Source organism: Sinocyclocheilus anshuiensis, unplaced genomic scaffold (genome assembly GCF_001515605.1).
Source record: "Sinocyclocheilus anshuiensis isolate Anshui unplaced genomic scaffold, SAMN03320099.WGS_v1.1 scaffold2043, whole genome shotgun sequence".
NCBI classification, from domain to species: Eukaryota; Metazoa; Chordata; class Actinopteri; order Cypriniformes; family Cyprinidae; genus Sinocyclocheilus; species Sinocyclocheilus anshuiensis.
In genome coordinates, this window is record NW_015548419.1 from 94024 (window position 1) to 113123 (window position 19100).

At 36.9% G+C, this 19100-nt stretch overlaps 1 protein-coding gene across 3 annotated transcripts in view; it reads left to right on the forward strand.

Moving 5' to 3' along the window:
- The window catches only part of LOC107656743 (disheveled-associated activator of morphogenesis 2-like), an 82138-nt gene extending 64009 nt beyond the window's left edge, over nt 1-18129 (forward strand). For 2 of the 3 annotated variants that reach the window (XM_016444682.1, XM_016444683.1), the window contains exons 12-26: nt 2623-2681; nt 2756-2940; nt 3182-3487; nt 3664-3771; nt 4379-4408; nt 6670-6776; nt 7418-7502; nt 7618-7724; nt 8686-8774; nt 10641-10809; nt 11278-11385; nt 11492-11552; nt 12329-12460; nt 14359-14529; nt 15600-18129. In XM_016444682.1, coding sequence (XP_016300168.1) covers nt 2623-2681; nt 2756-2940; nt 3182-3487; nt 3664-3771; nt 4379-4408; nt 6670-6776; nt 7418-7502; nt 7618-7724; nt 8686-8774; nt 10641-10809; nt 11278-11385; nt 11492-11552; nt 12329-12460; nt 14359-14529; nt 15600-15815 — 1933 coding nt within the window. In that variant the 3' untranslated portion in view covers nt 15816-18129. The remainder of the gene's footprint in view (nt 1-2622; nt 2682-2755; nt 2941-3181; nt 3488-3663; nt 3772-4378; nt 4409-6669; nt 6777-7417; nt 7503-7617; nt 7725-8685; nt 8775-10640; nt 10810-11277; nt 11386-11491; nt 11553-12328; nt 12461-14358; nt 14530-15599) is intronic. The other variant, XM_016444684.1, reaches the window with a different exon arrangement.
- The last annotated feature ends 971 nt before the right edge of the window (nt 18130-19100 follow it).

Consider the following 19100-nt stretch of genomic DNA (forward strand, 5'->3'; position numbering starts at 1 on the left):
GTTTAAAACAACTTTTGAGTGAGTAAATGAAGGTATAAAAATAAAACACTAGCCTATTTAAATTTTTGGGTGAATTATTCCTTTAATGTTAATAAAACACCAAACACTACTAGAAAAATCACTCACTACTCTTGACTGAAAAACTTTAATACAGTTGCTTTAATAGGAATCAATGTATTTAGTGTTTTATTTTTATATTTGTTCATTACATTTTTTTGAATGCTCCTGCTAAATACACCTATTGTAGCCTACCTGAAAATAAAACACTGTTTAGTTTATTTGTATATGATGTGTATTTGTAATGTGTATCTTTGTTCTCATTTTTTAATAACAAAGATAAAATAATGACAAAGATTTTTTTATCTTCACCCACTTTGGCCTATATATCCACCATACTTGTTCATATTTTGTTATCTTGAAAGGCTTTGTCTTTATAATAGGGAAATTAGTTTGGCTGTAATGCTCAAACAGCTTGCAAAATAGAAAAACCAACATGACAAAGAATCGGGATAAAATCATGAATCGTGATATAAAAAAAAATACATTATATTTTTGCCATATCGCCCACCCCTAGCCAAGGGGGAACAAACCCCCCCCCCCATTCCTACTTTTTAATGATAAAATCGTGAATCGTGATATTTCTATAAAAAAAAAAAATCGTGATATTTTTGCCATATCGCCCACCCCTAGCCGAGGGGGAACAAACCCATACAACCACCCCTCCTCCCATCCACCACCCCACCCGCTCCGGGTCCGCGATTGTACCCTCGTAACGCCATTTCGCCCCTGCCCCTCCGGAGGTCTGTGCACGCCACTGCACAAAGCTATATTGTGGCACACTGCTGGGATCTGGTACTGTTAATATGCTAGAAGATGCTCCACAATGCTGTGAATGCATATTGAAGCTGTGGCCAAAAGGGAAACTGGTATCAAACAATTTTGTGAAATTTTAAAGGAAGATGCAAGACTCTATAGTCTAAACACTGGTATTGCTGTCATTAATGTGCATAAGAATGTTGAATTTCCAGCCATGTGCTCACCACAGGTGTCCAACAGTTCTCTAGGCAGGAAAAAAAACACTTATTTATTTTTTTCCTTGGGTCATTTATCACCTCAGCTGTGCTTTCACTATCATTCCCCCAACTTTCCACACCTCTATTCTGTCATTTTACCAGTACCAGCATTCTTTGCTGCTTTCTCGGCATGTTTTCTCCTTTCTTAGTATCTCTTTGTCCTCAAATTTGCTGGTTATCAATTTACTTGCCTCACATTTTCACATCTCTTATTTATTTGCTTTTTGTATTCCTTGTCCCGCTTCCATCTACACACAGTCCAGATAAACGTTTATGGACATCCATGTGCTCTATTTCCACCAGTGTGCCACCACCAGAAGATGTTTAAGGTGGCATTGGAATGTGTAAGCACAGGGAAACCTACTACTAGCAAAACTGCTCATGCTTACCCATAATGTTTAATTCTTTCCAGTTGCAAAAAAAATACCTTAGTGAAACAGAGCTGTAATATACTGGTTGCATTTAAGACATCTTGGGCAATTATGTTTCTTTAACCAGTTTAGGAGCAAGTTGTCCAAACGAACAGATAAAATAATGGAATTTTTATTTCCAGTGTTGGCTTGTAGCAAGCAATTTATTGTTTTACCCCAATAATGTAAGTCTGCCTACAAACGAATCAAACTTGGTTTTTGAAATAAAAAGTCTTCTTAAATATAGTGCAATAAATCCTCTACAGTATGTTAACAGCTTGTGTGGAAACTGCATCTTTATCCTCTTTTCCTGTTTTCTTATTATTCATATATATATTTCATTGTCTTCTCCAGTGCTGGCAGTAAATATTACTGTATCTGTATTTCATTTCCCTCTTTCTGCAGCTATGGAAAGCAACGCATGTCAAGGTGTCACTTTAGATTTCTTTACTAGATCCTCCCTTAAACCTCAAACAGTGTCCACTTACAAAACGATTCACAACCAGACTAAACTAACACCTTTTATTAAAAAAAGTTATAAATATGTTGAGGAAATCTTCCCCAACTTAATGTCATTGCTTCGGTTTAACAGTGGCCCCTTTGGTTTAAAGACCCCATGGATTGGCTTGATGACCAGTTTTCTTTTGTATGTTGCGTCTGTTTCACAGCCAGACTACAATCCACATAGCAAACCCATACTTGACAGCTTGTACCATGGATGTGACCAATGAAGGCTACTTCAAAATGAATAAGTTCTACCCATTTGCTTTGTAATCAGTTGATGTTTTCGAAAATAAACTGATGAGCCATAATTTGGCACTTCTTATTACTAGTTGAAAAAAGGTAGTATTTATAATTAAGAGGGACATTCTGGAGAGTATTCTATTGGATAAAAATTATATACACCTCTGTGGACAAGAAGATTCATCAATCTGTTTGGTCTCATAAAAGCTAACATTCTAAAAAGGACATTTTCATGCTGTCTTTAATGTTGGCTTTTGTTTTTGGTAACAGTTGACAAATAACAAACAGTAATATAAATAGAAAATGACTGAGGTAAGTGTAGAAAATAGGGCAAAATTAATTTTATAACCCTGTGCAGTTGAGCTCAACTTAATGAGACTTCATTCCATATACAGGCTTGTCAATGAGAATGAAGTCAAACAGTGGCGAGATCAAGCAGAAAAGTTCAGAAAAGGTAAGCGTGCACACTGATTTGCATAGCTGAGCCTGGGTGAACTTATGTAATGATAATGCACATGTGTTTTTTAGAGCATGTAGAGCTGATGGCTCGGCTGGAAAGGAAAGAAAGAGAGTGTGAGACCAAGACACAAGAGAAGGATGATATGATGAAGACACTCAACAAGATGAAGGACAAACTGCAGAAAGAAGGAGTGGAGTTGCGCTCTGCCAGGGAGCATGTATTAGACCTGTCCTCCCACATTAGCAACATTTCAGTGAGTTCACCATCTGTTAATTTCTAGTGTGCTGTAGTTGTATGATTTACTTTGATCTCAGAAAGTAGAACAATTGCACAATAATGTTAGAACTTCTATGTTGATGTTTTTATTGTGTTGTTTAGTAAGAGATGAGGATAAGCTGTTTTGGTTAAGCATGAGTTATATGTGATGGTTTATACATTGCAGAAACTTTGTCTAACATATTTTATGCAAATTATTTGATCTTTTTCACTTTAAGAATGGTGTTCATTTACACGTTCCCCCTCCGCTTCCTGGGAGCCCGATGGCTCCGCCTCCACCACCTATGATGATGGATAACTTCCCTACTCCTCCTCCACCTATTGATTTTTCCAGCCCACCCCCACCACCTCCTCCACCTCCCCCGGGGGGTCCTCCACCCCCACCTGGGGCCCCGCCCATCTTTTCTGGAATTCCACCTCCACCTGGATCTGCTTCCATTAGCTCCACAACCAGCCTACGCACAAAGAGCATCCCACAACCTTCACAACCACTAAAATCCTTTAACTGGTCCAAACTGGGAGAGGTGAGTCAGTTTTTATTTTATTTATTTATTTATTTGGTGGTACTTGCTGTATTAAAATTCCTCATAGTTAATGCAAAGTTATACTTTCTGAGATTAGGTCATTTATTTTTTTATTTTTTTATTTTCTGAGACTAACCCTTAATTGTAGTCATATTTCCTGATTTCCTGATTTTTAGAACAAGATCACTGGTACCATCTGGTATGAGATTGATGACAGAAGGGCCTTTAAAGTTCTTGACCTAAAGGACATTGAGAAGATGTTTTCAGCTTACCAGAGGCAGCAAGTATGCAAATGTGGCACACAAGAGTCACATCTCAGCTGTGCTTAAATACCAAACAAATAATTTTCGCATTCAATATTAGATATTTCTAAAATAACTTCTGCAATGATGTTCTGAAATAACAGCTGTACTGATATTCTTATTTATGTTTGTGAAATGTTAGGGGTAGGGGTGGGTTTAGGTTAAAAATGTATAACTATCTGTATATAAAAACAATAGAAGTCTATGTAATGTCAGAGAGAGAAAGAGGGAGAGAGAGTATTTGGAACCTCAGGCTTTACAGCAGTGGCTAAAGCAACTGTTCTTTGCTAAATGGCTTGTAATAGATGCTTCTGTGCTTTAAGCATGAAGTAGTATGTTAGTGCATTTAGAGCAGAAATGCTGCAGATATGCTCTCAGGCCCAATGTCAACAAAAGTCAGTGATTTCAAATGTAATTTTTAAAGTTTCTTCAGTGTTTTGCAAGCGATTCTGGGGCCTGTGAGAATGTTTGCTGTAGTCAGCTCTGGCTGAGTCTTCTGCTGTAGTTCTGCTGCTTGAGTTGTTAACTTCTGCATGTCTTCCAATGTTTCTTGTTTTTTTTCTCTGCTGCTGTACCACTGCCTGGCCAGGAGCTGCTCACTAATCAATCCTTCAAGCAGGTGAGTGATTGGTCCAATTATAGCTACTTTACTGCCAGAACGGGGTCAGAAATGAACGTTTCTATTAAGCGGCAATATTTGCTATGTTTTATCTGTGTTGTCTTTTATGTAAAATGTTTAAATTTTACTAATTCAATCAATCAGAATACTATAGACTGTTACCAATACAATTTTATTAACATCAACAAAAACCCATACATGCAATGGTGGAACAAAAACTGTAAAAATACATTTATTAACACAGACTGTTAATTCTTCTCAAAGCTGAGTACATGTATTTACAAAATTACATAATCTAATAGCCTACATGAAGTGTATAAGCTGTAAAACAAAAAAAACAAAACAAAAAAAAACTAATTACAGGGTTGGGCTGCAATATGACAAACTCACTATTGTCAAATATTGTTCTTGATATTGTAATAATTATTTTTAATGTTGATTAATAGAATGAATAAAAATGTTTCTGTGTTTAAGGAAACTGTCATGTTATGGCTACACAGTCATAACAAGCATTGAACCATTTGTGAATTAGTTTATTGCTTTTTACACAGCAGAATATTAAGACTTCACATTGGATATTTTAATAGCATGATAAACAGAATGGTTATTCAAACTGGGAATAAATTATATACAGAAATGTAAGCATATAAAGAATGATCACTGAAGTGTTTAATGACAGTCTAGTGCAAGTTATGCAGACTTGCAGAAGCTCCTGTTACAATCACTGAAGCTGTCTACACTGCACCGTGAATCTCTGTTACTAACGTAATATCTGAACTTTTTTTGTTTATGATGAGAGAATTCAAGAGAGTGGAGAATTCAGCCTCAGATTGGCCAATGCATTTACAAGCTCAACAGAAATATGTGGGATTGGCTATAATGTTAAAAAAAAATAAATAAATAAAAATTCTTTTTGACCCCTTGTCTTGAATTTGGGGGGCATTTTTGTACAATTTGGTTGTATTTTTGCCCCAAGCCCCAGGCAATTTCCAATCCTACATTCACCGTCTTATTGCATGCTGTCTATTACAACTATTTTGGCCACTGTAACCAAAGGAAATTTGAATGAATGTGACAGGTGATGGAAAAGTCTGAACTAAAATCTTAAAAGAATAGTTAATCCACAATTTAAAATTCTGTCATAGTTTTCTCACCCACATGTTGTTCTCTAGGTGACTTGTGTCTTTGACAAAACAAAATGAGATGTTAGGGAGAATGTTATATAGCTAATTTCCGTAAAATTATGATGAATGGAATCTGGTACTGTCAATATCCAAAAATGACAAAGAAGCACTGTAAACATATGTTTGCTTATATTCAGTTATGACATATTAGGTAGGATATAGTGATACCTTATTAGTCTTGACAGCCCCTGATCACGGTATAATTTCGATGTATGGAAAGGAGCAAGTTTGGAGCAGCATGGGGTTAAAATGACAATGGAATTTTCATTTTTGAGGGAACTGTTCCTTTAAGTATTTTAGAGATCTAGTTTTCACATCCAGCCTCATCTTGCAGTAGTAGAATTATCTTTCTTCTCAAATGCCTGGAGTGAATAATTGGTGTGTTTATTTTATTTTTTTTAAACGGCTAAACTACTGTGATAGAACAGTAATTGGCTGAATAACTGTAATTATCACAAATGTGTCTACTTACTGAATTAATTACTGAACATTAATACACAGATGACTAAAATGTAGATGAGGCATGTTGTGGAAAGTAATGACCTTTCACCTATCCCGCATTCTTCATGTTACTGCTCAGAGAGAGCTGCAGGGGTGTGTAAGAAGTGTGCTTTCTTTGGACCAATGTGGAGTTACATGACCCATATAACCTCATCGAACATTCGCAGCACAGGAAACGGTCCGGACCTATAAATAGACGACTGTTCTCGGTGAAACAGTCAAGCTTCTTTTAAGCATCTGTGGTGTTTCAGCTGCATGATTATTTTTGACACACTGTTCTGAATACTGGCCTTTTGAGAGACATATAGAAAGTTAGGAATATTTTGTATGTTTTATTTTTACTGATTCATTCAGATTAGAAAAACTGGTTTGAAAGACAAAAAAAATAGTTCATTGTTTATTCAAAACAGCAATGAAATCATTGTCCTAACTCCTAACTCATTGTCCTAAGCTTTGGTTGATTCATAAATAAAATTTCAACCTTTGCCTAAATACAAGCCAAAGCACAATTGATTTTTGCTATCTGTAAATTAAAAATTCGAAAACGAATCCAAACCATTTTCTCCTTTTCTGCAGAAAGAAACAGGATCAATGGATGACCTTTATCTGAGCTCACGCAAAGTCAAAGAGCTGTCTGTTATTGATGGACGGAGGGCCCAAAACTGTGTCATCCTGCTTTCCAAGTATGTACTTGTCCTGAGTCAGCATTGTTAGCATTGTGTTAAAGTCAACCTATCGGTTATTCCGGAAAACTGATGCTACGCTTCTTATGAAGCCCAAAATGTAAAAATTTGTGAACATTTAAAAAAAAAAAATTGTTGGCTAATTATGTAATACCTGGTCACAACTTATTTTAGTCACATAAAAATAATCTGAATCTGAAAGGAGAGACCGATTACCCCTTGCCTAAATTATAGTTGGTCAGACTAGTTCTTAAAGTCCCCTTGAAATCAAAATTGACACTATTTTTATGGACTATTGGAATAGTGTTTATTATAAATTATTTATCTGGAAATATATACATACATATATTTTATTAATGTGCCCTCGTAAGGGAGAAACAGGCTATCTCATGCAATTCTGTGGCCCAGGAGCCACATAGAAACTTAATGAAGCCAGGAAAAGTTTGATTGTGTTCTTTGATGTGGCCCGATTTTCATTGATCAGAGCTAAGGGGAGAGAACATTGATTGTACCAAAGACCATGCCTAACGTCTTGTGTCATAAAGAATGGTTTGGCATACTACTGGTGTTTCTACTTTCTTAATAACATGTTAAATATTAACATTTTACATAATTAAAAAAAAACATTTCTGTCCATATAGGTTAAAAATGAGCAATGAAGAGATAAAGAGAGCCATTCTGGAGATGGATGAGAGGGAGGAGCTGGCTAAAGACATGTTAGAGCAGGTGAGGGCTATCTAATGGCTTCATCAAGAAATATATAACTACAATGTTTTTAATTAATACTTTTATTATATACGAGTAAACACTCTCTATGGGTACATGTATTGTACATTCACAGCTGCTGAAGTTTGTTCCTGAGAAAAGTGATATTGACCTTCTGGAGGAACACAAACATGAGCTTGAGCGTATGGCCCGGGCTGACCGCTTCCTGTTTGAGATGAGCAGGTACTGCGAAATAATTGAATCTTAGATTAAATGCATTTGATAAATGAGCACAATGATGTATGACTTCAGAAATAATAAAAAAAGAAAGCTACTTTGGATGAGTGAAGAATAATACTATTGAAAGTTCTCGATCAGAAGATTTAATACTGAATTGCATTAATTACACAACAGGCAACAAACCAGGATTGGCAGTCATTTACATTTCTCCACTATATTTTACCTCCAAAGAAACAGGACTCTGCAAAAATCTGTGGTATCTAGAAATCCCAAAGTCACCATTTATCATAAGGCCAGAAACGTACTTTACGCAAGAGCATGAATGCAGCCATCTTTGACAAGCATGCATACTTGCATAAATCTACGTTTTATAAAGCAACAATGCACAGAGTCATACTTGCATATCTAATAGCTAATAACCAAACAAAATTATTTGCACTGGCTAAGCACCCACAGCTATGTCTGCATACTTGGTAAAATAAGTTTCTTACACAAGAAAATGCTGAGTAATTGAAGATAACTACTTGTAATTAATATGGTTAGAAATAATGTTAGGTTGAAGGTTTTGGTTCAGGGTCTGTATATAGTTATTTTAGTAAGTACATACAAGTAAAATAAAGTGCTAACATTTTTTTTTTTTTTTTGCTTTGAGGTTCTTAATGTCATAAAAATTGTACTACTTTATTTGACCCCTTCCCATATATCCTTACTGTAATGTGGGAAAAAAATTGTTCTCATTACTGTAATGCAAAAAAAAATGTATCATTATATTCCAGCATTTTTAAACCTTATCTTTAAACGTAATGAAGTAAAATGCCTTTGAGAATAATGAGAATTACAGGGGGGCGGGAATATAACTAATATGTCTTTATGTCTATTTTGGGAGGAAATGTGGCATTTTGTAAGATTCAACCCAGTGACTAAAATTTCAATTGAATAATTTTGACTTTTTTCTCTCTATCAGAATCGACCACTATCAACAGAGGATCCAGTCTCTTTTCTTCAAAAAGAAGTTTGCAGAGCGTCTAGCAGAAATAAAACCAAAGGTTGAAGGTTGGTAGGTTTAGAAGGAATGTTACTGGAGGTGTTTCTTTGCAAATTAACACAGGCTCATATTGAAGTGATAGAGGCCAGAAACGGCTGTATAAATGTAATTTGGGAGAAGTGGATATTAGAGCATGAGTCAGGTATGTTTGTGAGTGTGTGTGGCTTTTATACTTGAATTTATCTCCAGTTCAAATAAAGAACAGAGTTTCCACGGAGGCTGTTTTGGAAAGCTGGCACATGTTGAGAGGGGAGAGTCGTTCTCATAAACGCTGCTTTTTTCTTCAGAGTTTCAAGCTTTTTTACAAGAAAGACTCATGGCATGCATGTTCTTGCATAGTACTTCAGATAACCATAAGCCTGCCCAAATTCTGGTTAAAGACCTGTCCCTGCACATTAATGATGATCTTAGCTACCCTTTAAGGGACAGATCAACCAAAAACAAATATACAGTACTGTCATCATTTGATCTACCTAATGTCATTTAAAAAAAAAAAAAAAAAAGATTTATTTTCCTCTGTGAAACACAGGAGATGTTTTGAAGATTGTTCATGCTGCTCTTTTCCATAATGTGATACATAGCCATACATTAGCTTTGTGTGAAAAACAGACTGGAATTGAAATAGCTGAAAAGATCACTAACACCTTGCATATCCTCAAATTTCTGATCTCTAATATTGACTAATTACTCATTTACACAACCTAAGGTGAAAAACAATTACAAAGGTAAACATTAAGGGTGCTAATATGACATAGTTTCCCTAATTTGACAATGCCATGTCATGTCTACAGTTATAAATCCAAGCACAAGGAGTAAGACACTAAATTGATAGCAGTGTCTAATTAAGCTTTATTGAGCAGAAAGAATGGGTGCCATCAACACAGACAAAGCAAATGAAGGACTTCTCTGGCCCACCCTTGCACATTAAATCGTGTCAACAGGAAGGCATTTTAAATGTTTTAACATCGAGGCAAAGGAAGTCTAACTTTGGCTAAGATCCTTCGGGAAAACGCTTTTTGTGGGAAACTGGCAGCTGTAAAATTGTGGACAGGCATCAAAGTTGCACACTCTTTCTTGTTCCCGCTGGAGCGACTGCAGTACTGCGGCTCTATGATGGGAACTGTGAGGCAAAACTGGAGTTAAGACTAGTTCACCACACTCACAAAAACATAGTGAGGTTAAACATCAGTTTAGTACCAGTATTATTTAGTAATTTGGACTTTTTGGAAAACGTAGGGTTTTACACTGGGCTGTGTAATTCATTTGTGTAAACTGGAACTGGGAGAAAAGATTATTTTAAAAAAAACAAAAACAAAATTATTTGTTTGCTCATTCATGCTGACATTACTGTGGGTACTGATCTTGTATAGTGAATTGTGTTGATCATGAAATGATTACAATTGCCTTTTGGTCCCTCATACAGAATAATTTGGTTTCAATATGTTATCCTCTGGCAAACTTTTTTTTTACCATTTTTCAGTTGATCAGAAATTAGTTTATGACTGGGCCCAGGCAGAATCTGCTGCCTTTTTCCACATTTTCTGCACATTCTGTGCAATGGAATTACGTGTGGTAAAAAACAGAGCTGAGGGTACTACACTCTTATTGGTAGCTAAAAGCACAATCAAATTAGCCAATATATATATATATATAAAAGCTTTGGTGAATTCTGCATAAATCTGCTGAGCCTGTTTATGACCTAACTTATGAATACTTAATCCAGAAATTATAAACACTTAATATTCAACAAATTCCAGTTAGGTCTGTGAAAGAAGATCATGTTGTCCATATTGCCTGATAATAAATATGTCAGTACTATGTAGACATCATGGAGGCTACAGTAATATCTTTGATATCTTTTCTTATATCTTTAGCTATTCTGTGTGCATCTCGTGAGGTGATGAGAAGTAAACACCTGACACAGGTTCTGGAAGTGGTTTTGGCATTCGGGAACTTCATGAACAAAGGACAGAGGGGCAACGCATATGGTTTCAAAGTGTCCAGCCTCAACAAGATAATAGACACCAAGTCAAGTATAGACAGGTCAGAGGTCAATGAAGAGGTGTTTAGCTTGTTCATCTGAATGCATATCTAATGTCACTGTTTTCAGTCAATGCATCTATTAGACTTTCCACTGCTACCATTGAGATGTTAAATGCAATTTACAGAATTGGTGTAATCAGTCAACTTTATTTATTTTTTGTAAATTCTAGTTGTCACTTAAAAATGTTCACACAAGGCATTATATGTTTTTCTTTTTCTTTTTTTATTCTAATAAAATAATTGCAGTTCTGTTTCCACATAAGTTTATTAGCATAAATTGCATCAAATCTCTTAAAAATTCAAAGCATCCATTCAGTGTTTAAAAAAATTATTTGTTGATGAATGATATTGAGCTTACATTATGGTATGACAATCACTAAATGTGGTTAATAACACTGGTAAATCAGTTTTTCATTTCTTTGCTTTAAACTTGAAATAAATTAATAATTCTATATGCATTTTCTACAGGAACATCACCATGTTGCATTACCTGATCATGATCTTTGAGAAAAATTACCCTGACATCCTCAATATTCAACAGGAATTGGCCTCTATACCAGAAGCTGCCAAAGTCAAGTGAGCCACACACTGCATACTGTTGAGCATAAATATAGTATGTGCTATTGTTTTTGATAGGCCTAGGCTGTTTTGTATCTCAGTTGTCTTACTTTTACTCTCACAGTCTGGCTGAGCTGGAGAAGGAAGTGTTCATCATTAGGAGCGGCCTGAAAGCTCTGGAGGCGGTGAGTCATCCATCATTTATTTCTCCAACTTAAAGCATTCTCATCAGAGGTACCCTGAAACATTACTGACATACCCCTTTATTATATATATATATATATATATATATATATATATACTTTTTTTTTTTTCTCTTTTGCACTACTTTTTTTTTTTCACTGTTGCAATACTCTTTGACAGAGGTTTGTCAGCTACTGATTTTTTTCTGCTAGTAAAGAAGCTTTATACAAACAACTTTTGTGGATAATGGGTGAATATAGTTCACCCACAAATTTACTTATGCTTATGTTTGGACACTTGCAATAAATATAGTTGCATTCAGTGAAACCTCCAAAATCATTGCATTATAATAAATGTTTGGCATGATAACAGTACACGTTTTTTTTTTTTTGTATCCAAATAATTCCTTGATATGTAAACTTGTTCTATTTTGTGTAATGTTGATGGAGTTTGTTAGAAAATATTACCAATTTGCTCGTTAATGAACTAACTACATTGAAGTTACAGTTACACAACTAATACATGTCACTTTGGTCTTTGTCACACTAGTCCTAAAAAAAGTGAAAAATAGGAATATAAAAGAGTATAGGAATATAAAGAATATAAAATTAAAATTTAAAAATTCTATTAAATTCTAATTTCAAAACCTTACAGTTCCTACAACTTCCTAGAAAGTTTATCCGTAAAAAAAACAAAAAAACACCTGTAGTCAGATTTAATTAGGAGCAACAAAAAAGGATAAATTCCGATTGAATCAAAATGTTATTGTTTACATCAGGAGTTACGATACCAGCAGAGCCGAGCATGTGACTGGGGTGACAAGTTTGTCCCAGTGGTCAGTGACTTCATCACAGTTGCTAGCTTCAGCTTCTCTGAACTCGAGGAACTACTCGCTGAAGCCAAAGATAAGGTAACATCTTCACTTAATTATTCAGTCACAATCATCAATCTCAAAATCAGTCTTACTTTTTAACCTCCATCCTTAAATACCCAACCTAATAAAGCTATTGGCACATTCATTTTCATCCCACATTCCAAAAGAAAGGTTTTATTTTAGCTAGATAAAATCGCACAATGGTTCCTTGGCAAAACAAGAGGCCTGGCTCAGTGCCTAAGGCTGAAAATGTTTTCTCCAATATGACCTTAGAGTTATTGTTAAGGGTAGAACAGGGTCTTTGAGTGGGTCACAGTAGAGGGTTGTAGAGTGGAGCTGGGCTTTTTTAGAGAATCATGGAAGGATAGGCCCTTTCTGGAGGAGCCCAGCAGGCCTTCCCGTCCCCCCTTCTTTATCGTTTTGAGCTCTGCCAACCCTGTGCATGGGCCGGAGCCTGACATCTTAGAAGGAAGAAGGAATAGGGAGTGAGTGAGAAAGAACGAAAAAGACAGAGAGAAAAGAGAGGGCTTTGTGTACCCTTCCTGGCTCGGCATGATGACTTAAACATCCCGAGGAATCCCAGCAGCCGATCCTAAATTTCTCAGGGTTTTTACTCACGGGTTTGGGGAGATTTATTTCTTTTGAAATGTGGCTTGGTCTCAACTCCACTCCCGCTGCGGTATGTCCCCAACTCTCAAATACATGAAAGAGAACCATTCTGAAAGCCATAGGGAATACATTTGGGATTTGTCCATGTGTGTTTGTGAGTGTGTTAGTGGGCTTTTCTGTGGTGGTGGAAAGTGTGTGTAGAGATATGTTTTGGTCACTGGGTGGACTGACAGAATCTTTATCCGAGCTCCAGTCCCCAGAACAGAACCGTCAATTTAACCCAGTCCACCGTTATCCAAATTATTTACTTAGTAAAGCCATAAAAGTTTGGAGAGACTTCACAAGAAATGGCTGACCTTGAAGCTCTATGAGTTATTTGGACACAAAGGCCTTCCTGTGCTTTCCAGACAGATCTACCTCTTCCTGCTGTCCTCGATGGGTCAGAATTCCATCTCCTGTACGTGATTCTGTCGTCTGAGGTGGGCCAAAATTAACAGAAACATTATGGCTGAGAACAATGGTAGAGAATTGTCAACACTGAGATGTTGAAGAGACAGATCTCTCCTCTGATGGCTTGTACAGTAGTTGTTGGGGCACTCACAACCTAAAGGATGAGATTTTAACAAGAGATTTTAAGATTCTTTCCATAGTCGCAGGACAGCATATGCCCTCAAAATGGGAGATCTATGAAAAGCTAAAGCTCAGTGCTGGAAAGCAGAATTATTGTTTCAGTTTCACAATAAAAAAAGAACAGTTTTGACTTCACATGGAATAGTGTCTCTTATGAGATAATTAGCTGCTCCATTGAACTGAGACAAAAAACTTGGCCAGAATCACAATGATAGAGATGCCAGTTAGAATTGAGACAAATGAGTTCCCCATTGCAAATCTACTGTGGGCGAAGACCCAGTATATACTCTCTTGGCAGACAGACCTTCAAATGGCTTTTGGAGCAAAGACCTTTGGCACCTTGGTATGCCAAACCACAGTAAAAGTGGATGCACTTTTTGCGTATGTACATTTAGTTTGCCACAAACGTTCAGCCACAGCATCTGTCTACAATTTGATTATGTAGTTCAAGCAGTCCATTTTTAAGTAGAGATCAAAACATCTTTGGAATATTTGTTCCAAAACAAAACAAAGACCCCTAGTGACTACCATATCGGTTCTGAAAGATCATTGCAAGCTTACTTCCCAAGTGATGGGTTTGTGATTTCTGGGCTTTCACAGTGAACAGGATTCATATTTGTCCATAGGGCATATGGTCATCAAACCAGGCATGACCTATTACATTATCACTCTCCTCTCTTTCCTCTTCAATCCAGTTTTCTAAGTCTCTGAGGCATTTTGGAGAGGAGGAAGGTTGCATGCAACCGGATGAGTTTTTTGGAATATTTGACATCTTCCTGCAGTCGTTCAGCGAGGCCCGACACGACCTGGAGAACATGCAGCGACGCAAACAGGAGGAAGAGAGGAGAATGCGCATGGAGGCCATGGTACATCTTTTCCTGAAACAGAAATGCACACAGAACACACACAGATGCTTACAGGATCCACCGATAATGTTACACTTTTGAATAATTTCACACTTGCTTGGAGGTTGTTCTGTCTTTGTGGTCTCTATTCATTAACATCTGGTTTTCTTGAACTTTACTTACATTGCTGTTGAAGGATTTATTACATGAAAAGAGGACCGTGTTTCGTTTAAAGTTTGTCAATAAATGACCACTGTTCTGCATGGCTAATGTCAGTGTATAGAAAAATGTATCAATTATCTGTAAACCAGAATTTACATAAATTATTCTTTTAATTTACACCTTGTGATGGACCTGCTGTCACTTCCAGTAGTTTCCATTCCTTCATCTTTGGAAAAAAATTATTTTTCAGATCCTTCACGACATTGTCTCTCGATTTCTAACATCCTCAACTCAGAACCTTGTTAAAAATCTAGTCATTCTTAATGCTGGGGTCCTTTTAAAGGCTGTGCAGACACTCCAACAGGCTGTCTAAACTGGATGTGTCAAAGCCAGTGTTCAAAACAAAAATGTAATTTTTGTAATGTTTACATATAAATGTACACTCGATGCATTATCTAATAAATCATAATTATCAGGAGAAGAAAATGCACAGCTTTGTCATGTACATGAAGTGAATGCATTTCAACAAACAAATTCTCACTCGTGCTGTATATCTTATGTTGAGGTTTGAGGGACCTTGAGGGAAAACATTTCATAAGTGAAGTTGACAGGCCTTGGAGTAATTTGTAGCAGGACCCCAAATGCACTGGGGTCACTGTAATCACTCATGAGACCATGAATCACCTCAAAACAGCTCTGCTAGGTCCCTTCTGCATTGTGATGCTGTTATTGTAGGACATTTTCAAGATTGACCTCTATTAAATGTTTAGTTGGATTTAAAGCTACTTCAAATAATTTTTTATATTGGACAGAGGAAATAATAATATCATATGTGTTTATATAGGCTATACTAAAAATACTATGATGCTGCTACTCTGTATTTTCATGGCTATTTTAAATGTACATCTCTGTTCATTTATCTATCCCAGCTGAAGGACCAGCGGGAGCGAGAAAGACGAGCAAAGAAAAGCACCGGAGGCTGTGTGTCAGAGGAGGTGGGGGAGTTTGATGATCTCGTATCGGCGCTTCGCTCAGGTGAAGTCTTCGACAAGGACTCTAAACTTAAACACAACCGCAAGCGCTCTGTCAACCAGCTGGCGGATTGTGGGGGTCGTGAAAGACCAGTCACCAAGGTGAACTATTGACCTCAGTGAATACAGTCAGAAGGAGTTCGGATTTTTATATTTACAGACTGACAGGGAACTCTCTTGAAATGCCATACACTGCCCTCTATTTTCTTTTTTGCTCAGACCAGTAATAATGGACAAGCTCAAAGATGGACAGGCTCACTGTAAGATAGTCTGGTTTATCCACAGATGAGAAGGATGCCCTGCAATCTCTTTCTTCTTGTTTCTGCTTGGTCCTCCTTCTTGATATGTACAGTCACTCACACTGATCTCTTACTCTTGTTTTTTTGTGGCGAAATGCACAACCTGAGTTTCAGTTTGGAAGAGCTGTTCAGTTTGGTGCTGTGAGGTCTCACAATAAGTCATAAGAGGTAGATATCATCTGAGTCACTTGTAGAATCCATATGGTTATCCTTCTAACCTGCAAAGGTTATTGTCCTTTCTCTGTCGCCCATTTTCATGCTCTAATTTTAGGAGATTGAAAAATTTGGTACCTCTAATCTTCCAATCCAACTTTGCTTTTGGATTTAAAAGATGCAGCTGGTGCTTCCTAAACCTGAAAATGAAGGAAAAAAAGAAAATATTGTTCAGTCCTGGATGTTGAAATTACCACACAGGCAATTATGACACTGTGGATGCAGCCTTACAGGTTGGGATACTCCTTCCCCCAAGTGCCTCTACACATTAACGGCATTCCAAGGACTACCTCCTGTATGGAGATACTGATGAGAGAGAAGAGCACTTTCACAAAGACATACAAAGAATATGAAAATACGCTGAGTGTATTTAATGGCAGAAATTAAATGAACCCGTTGGATTGTTATACTTTATAATATTCTCATTTGTCATATACAACTGCACCTTTTATCCATATGCCCTGAAGTAGCATTCTAGGAAAGAAGGGACCATGAAATTCTGTTTAAAAAAGCCGTTATCTATGAGCAGGTACTACCATGTGTCTTCATCACTTCTTCAGGTTAACATATTGAACCTTTGGGCCTTGATAATAATATTTAACAAAATGATGTCTTACATATTTTACTATCTAAATGTGTATAAAGAAACGCTAGGTACCCAAGTCTGTAAAAAAGTTGTCTCTAGAATCTTGATTTGTAGGGAGATCCACTGAATTTTAGACTTTGTTCTCAAGGTCAACATTATGTAACCCACTTTGGTTTTCTTATATTTTGTTCGTTTTTTTTTTTTTTAATAACATGTACCTGTATATTAAGTAGCTGTAGTCAGGACAAAGGTTGCAGATGTACATACAATGACCTTGTAGCTGGCATGGTGTGGTAGAGAAAATGGTGTTAGAGAAAACAAGAGGCCTCTGATATGGAAATAGACACATATATGAAGGCAATGAATGCAAACATTTGAAGGGGAAATGTAGATTCCAGTGAGATGGTGATTATGGATTGACAAAAAAAATCATACCCCCCACCCCCACCCTGAAAGAATACTGTTTTCATCACAACATGCAGGTTACATTGCAGCAGTCTGAGGCCTCCTGTGTCCTCTGTCCATATGGGGTCACAGTGGGAGTTCTGTATGAGGTGATTGTGTTTATCTTTTAAGAGATTAAAGTTAAATATGGACAAGCATGGTGCTAATTGTCCATTTTTGTGGGTACAGCTCTGCCCCTTCTGCCCTTGCTTAAGGAACAAGAAGAGTGTCTGTGAGTGCAGGGCTTGTGGTATATCTATATTTCTTTGAGCCAGTAAGATCATTTATTAACAGTCCACAAATACACACGTTTTAAAACTAAGCTTACAAGTGCCATAACAATGGGCCAGTGCAAATGGGCCAGTGCAGACATTCTCTCCTTTCTCACCTGTATCAGCTCATGTGTACTTATTTAGATTTAATGATTGAAAGTTGTATATTTATGTTTGTTTACTTGTTTTAATACCAAAAATAGTAATTGTAGTCCTATCTGTATTAAGTCACTTTTTCATGACTAATGGTTTGAGATTGCTTATTACAAGTTAGTATTTTTGTACAACAGACAGTTCGTTCCAGGTTTGACCTGAAAAGAGCAGAGAGTTTTGTCTGGGACATTTAGAAAAATACAATTATTGCCCACTTAAATCTGAGCATTTGTAATTAGTTTGGTTGCACTTCCTAAGGATTCCCTATAGAGGCTCTTATTAGATCTTATGGCAAAGCCCTAGTCTTGAGCTGCTTAATTGGAGATCATGTAGAATTAGAAATGTGGGTTTGCACGATTAACCGTTCTTTGTGCACCAAAATTAATATGACCCAACAGAAGAGAAGATATACACTTTGTTAGACAATTTTATAATACATTCATTAAGTACTAAAAAAAAAAGAAAGATTATAAATAATGCAACTTGCCTCTTCCCAAATTAAATCTGGGGCTATTTATTTTCATTTCCTTTACATCTCTGTCATTCTTGTCATGAGAAGAATGGTACTGCAGATGCTAGAAGTTACATTGTTCCACAGAACAACCTTGGTGTTCTGCCTTTTAAGCTTCACAAGAGTATTAAAATCTTCAGTGTTATTATTTGTATTTTTTATGTATATCTGGTGATTGATTGTCCAAAACTGAAAGGAAAATATGTAGCTAGTTGCTTAATGCACTTTTTTGTAGGTCATACTTTTTCCTGCATCACAAACCTGAGGAGCCAAAGGCTGAAAAAAAAGGGGAAAAAAAGAAAATCTAAGTGTATTTTTTTAGTTAAAGGGGTCATATGATGCTGCTAAAAAGAACATTATTTTGTGTATTTGGTGTAATGAAATGTGTTTATGCGGTTTAAGGTTCAAAAAACATTATTTTCCACATACTGTACATTATTGTTTCTCCTCTATGCCCCGCCTTTCTGAAACGATTTTTACAAAACTCATAGGTCTGAAAAAGCTAGGTGTGCTCTGATTGGCCAGCTATCCAGTGCGTTGTGATTGGCCGAATTCCTCAAGCGTGTGACGGAAATGTTACGTCCCTTACCATATTGTGATGCCTGCGGCAACCACATGTGACGGCCCCGGGCTGGACTCCGCTTCGTCCACAGTGAAAGCCGATCCAGCGATCGACAGCACGAGGTTGAAGTATTTCCTCAGCGACCAGCACGGATCAGCTCTAGGCATGACAAAGCGATATCGTCCTCTTTTGGAAGGCCAAACAAAGTAGTTTCGCTTTCACAACGAAGCACACAGCGTCTTCACGACATGGCGGCGGCGGCGGCAACAATACTACAGCGAGAATAAAAGTTACGCCTTCTTTCTTTGCGTGAACATTTGTGCGGTGTTATGCAAATCTTCCCCCATAGTGATGTAGAT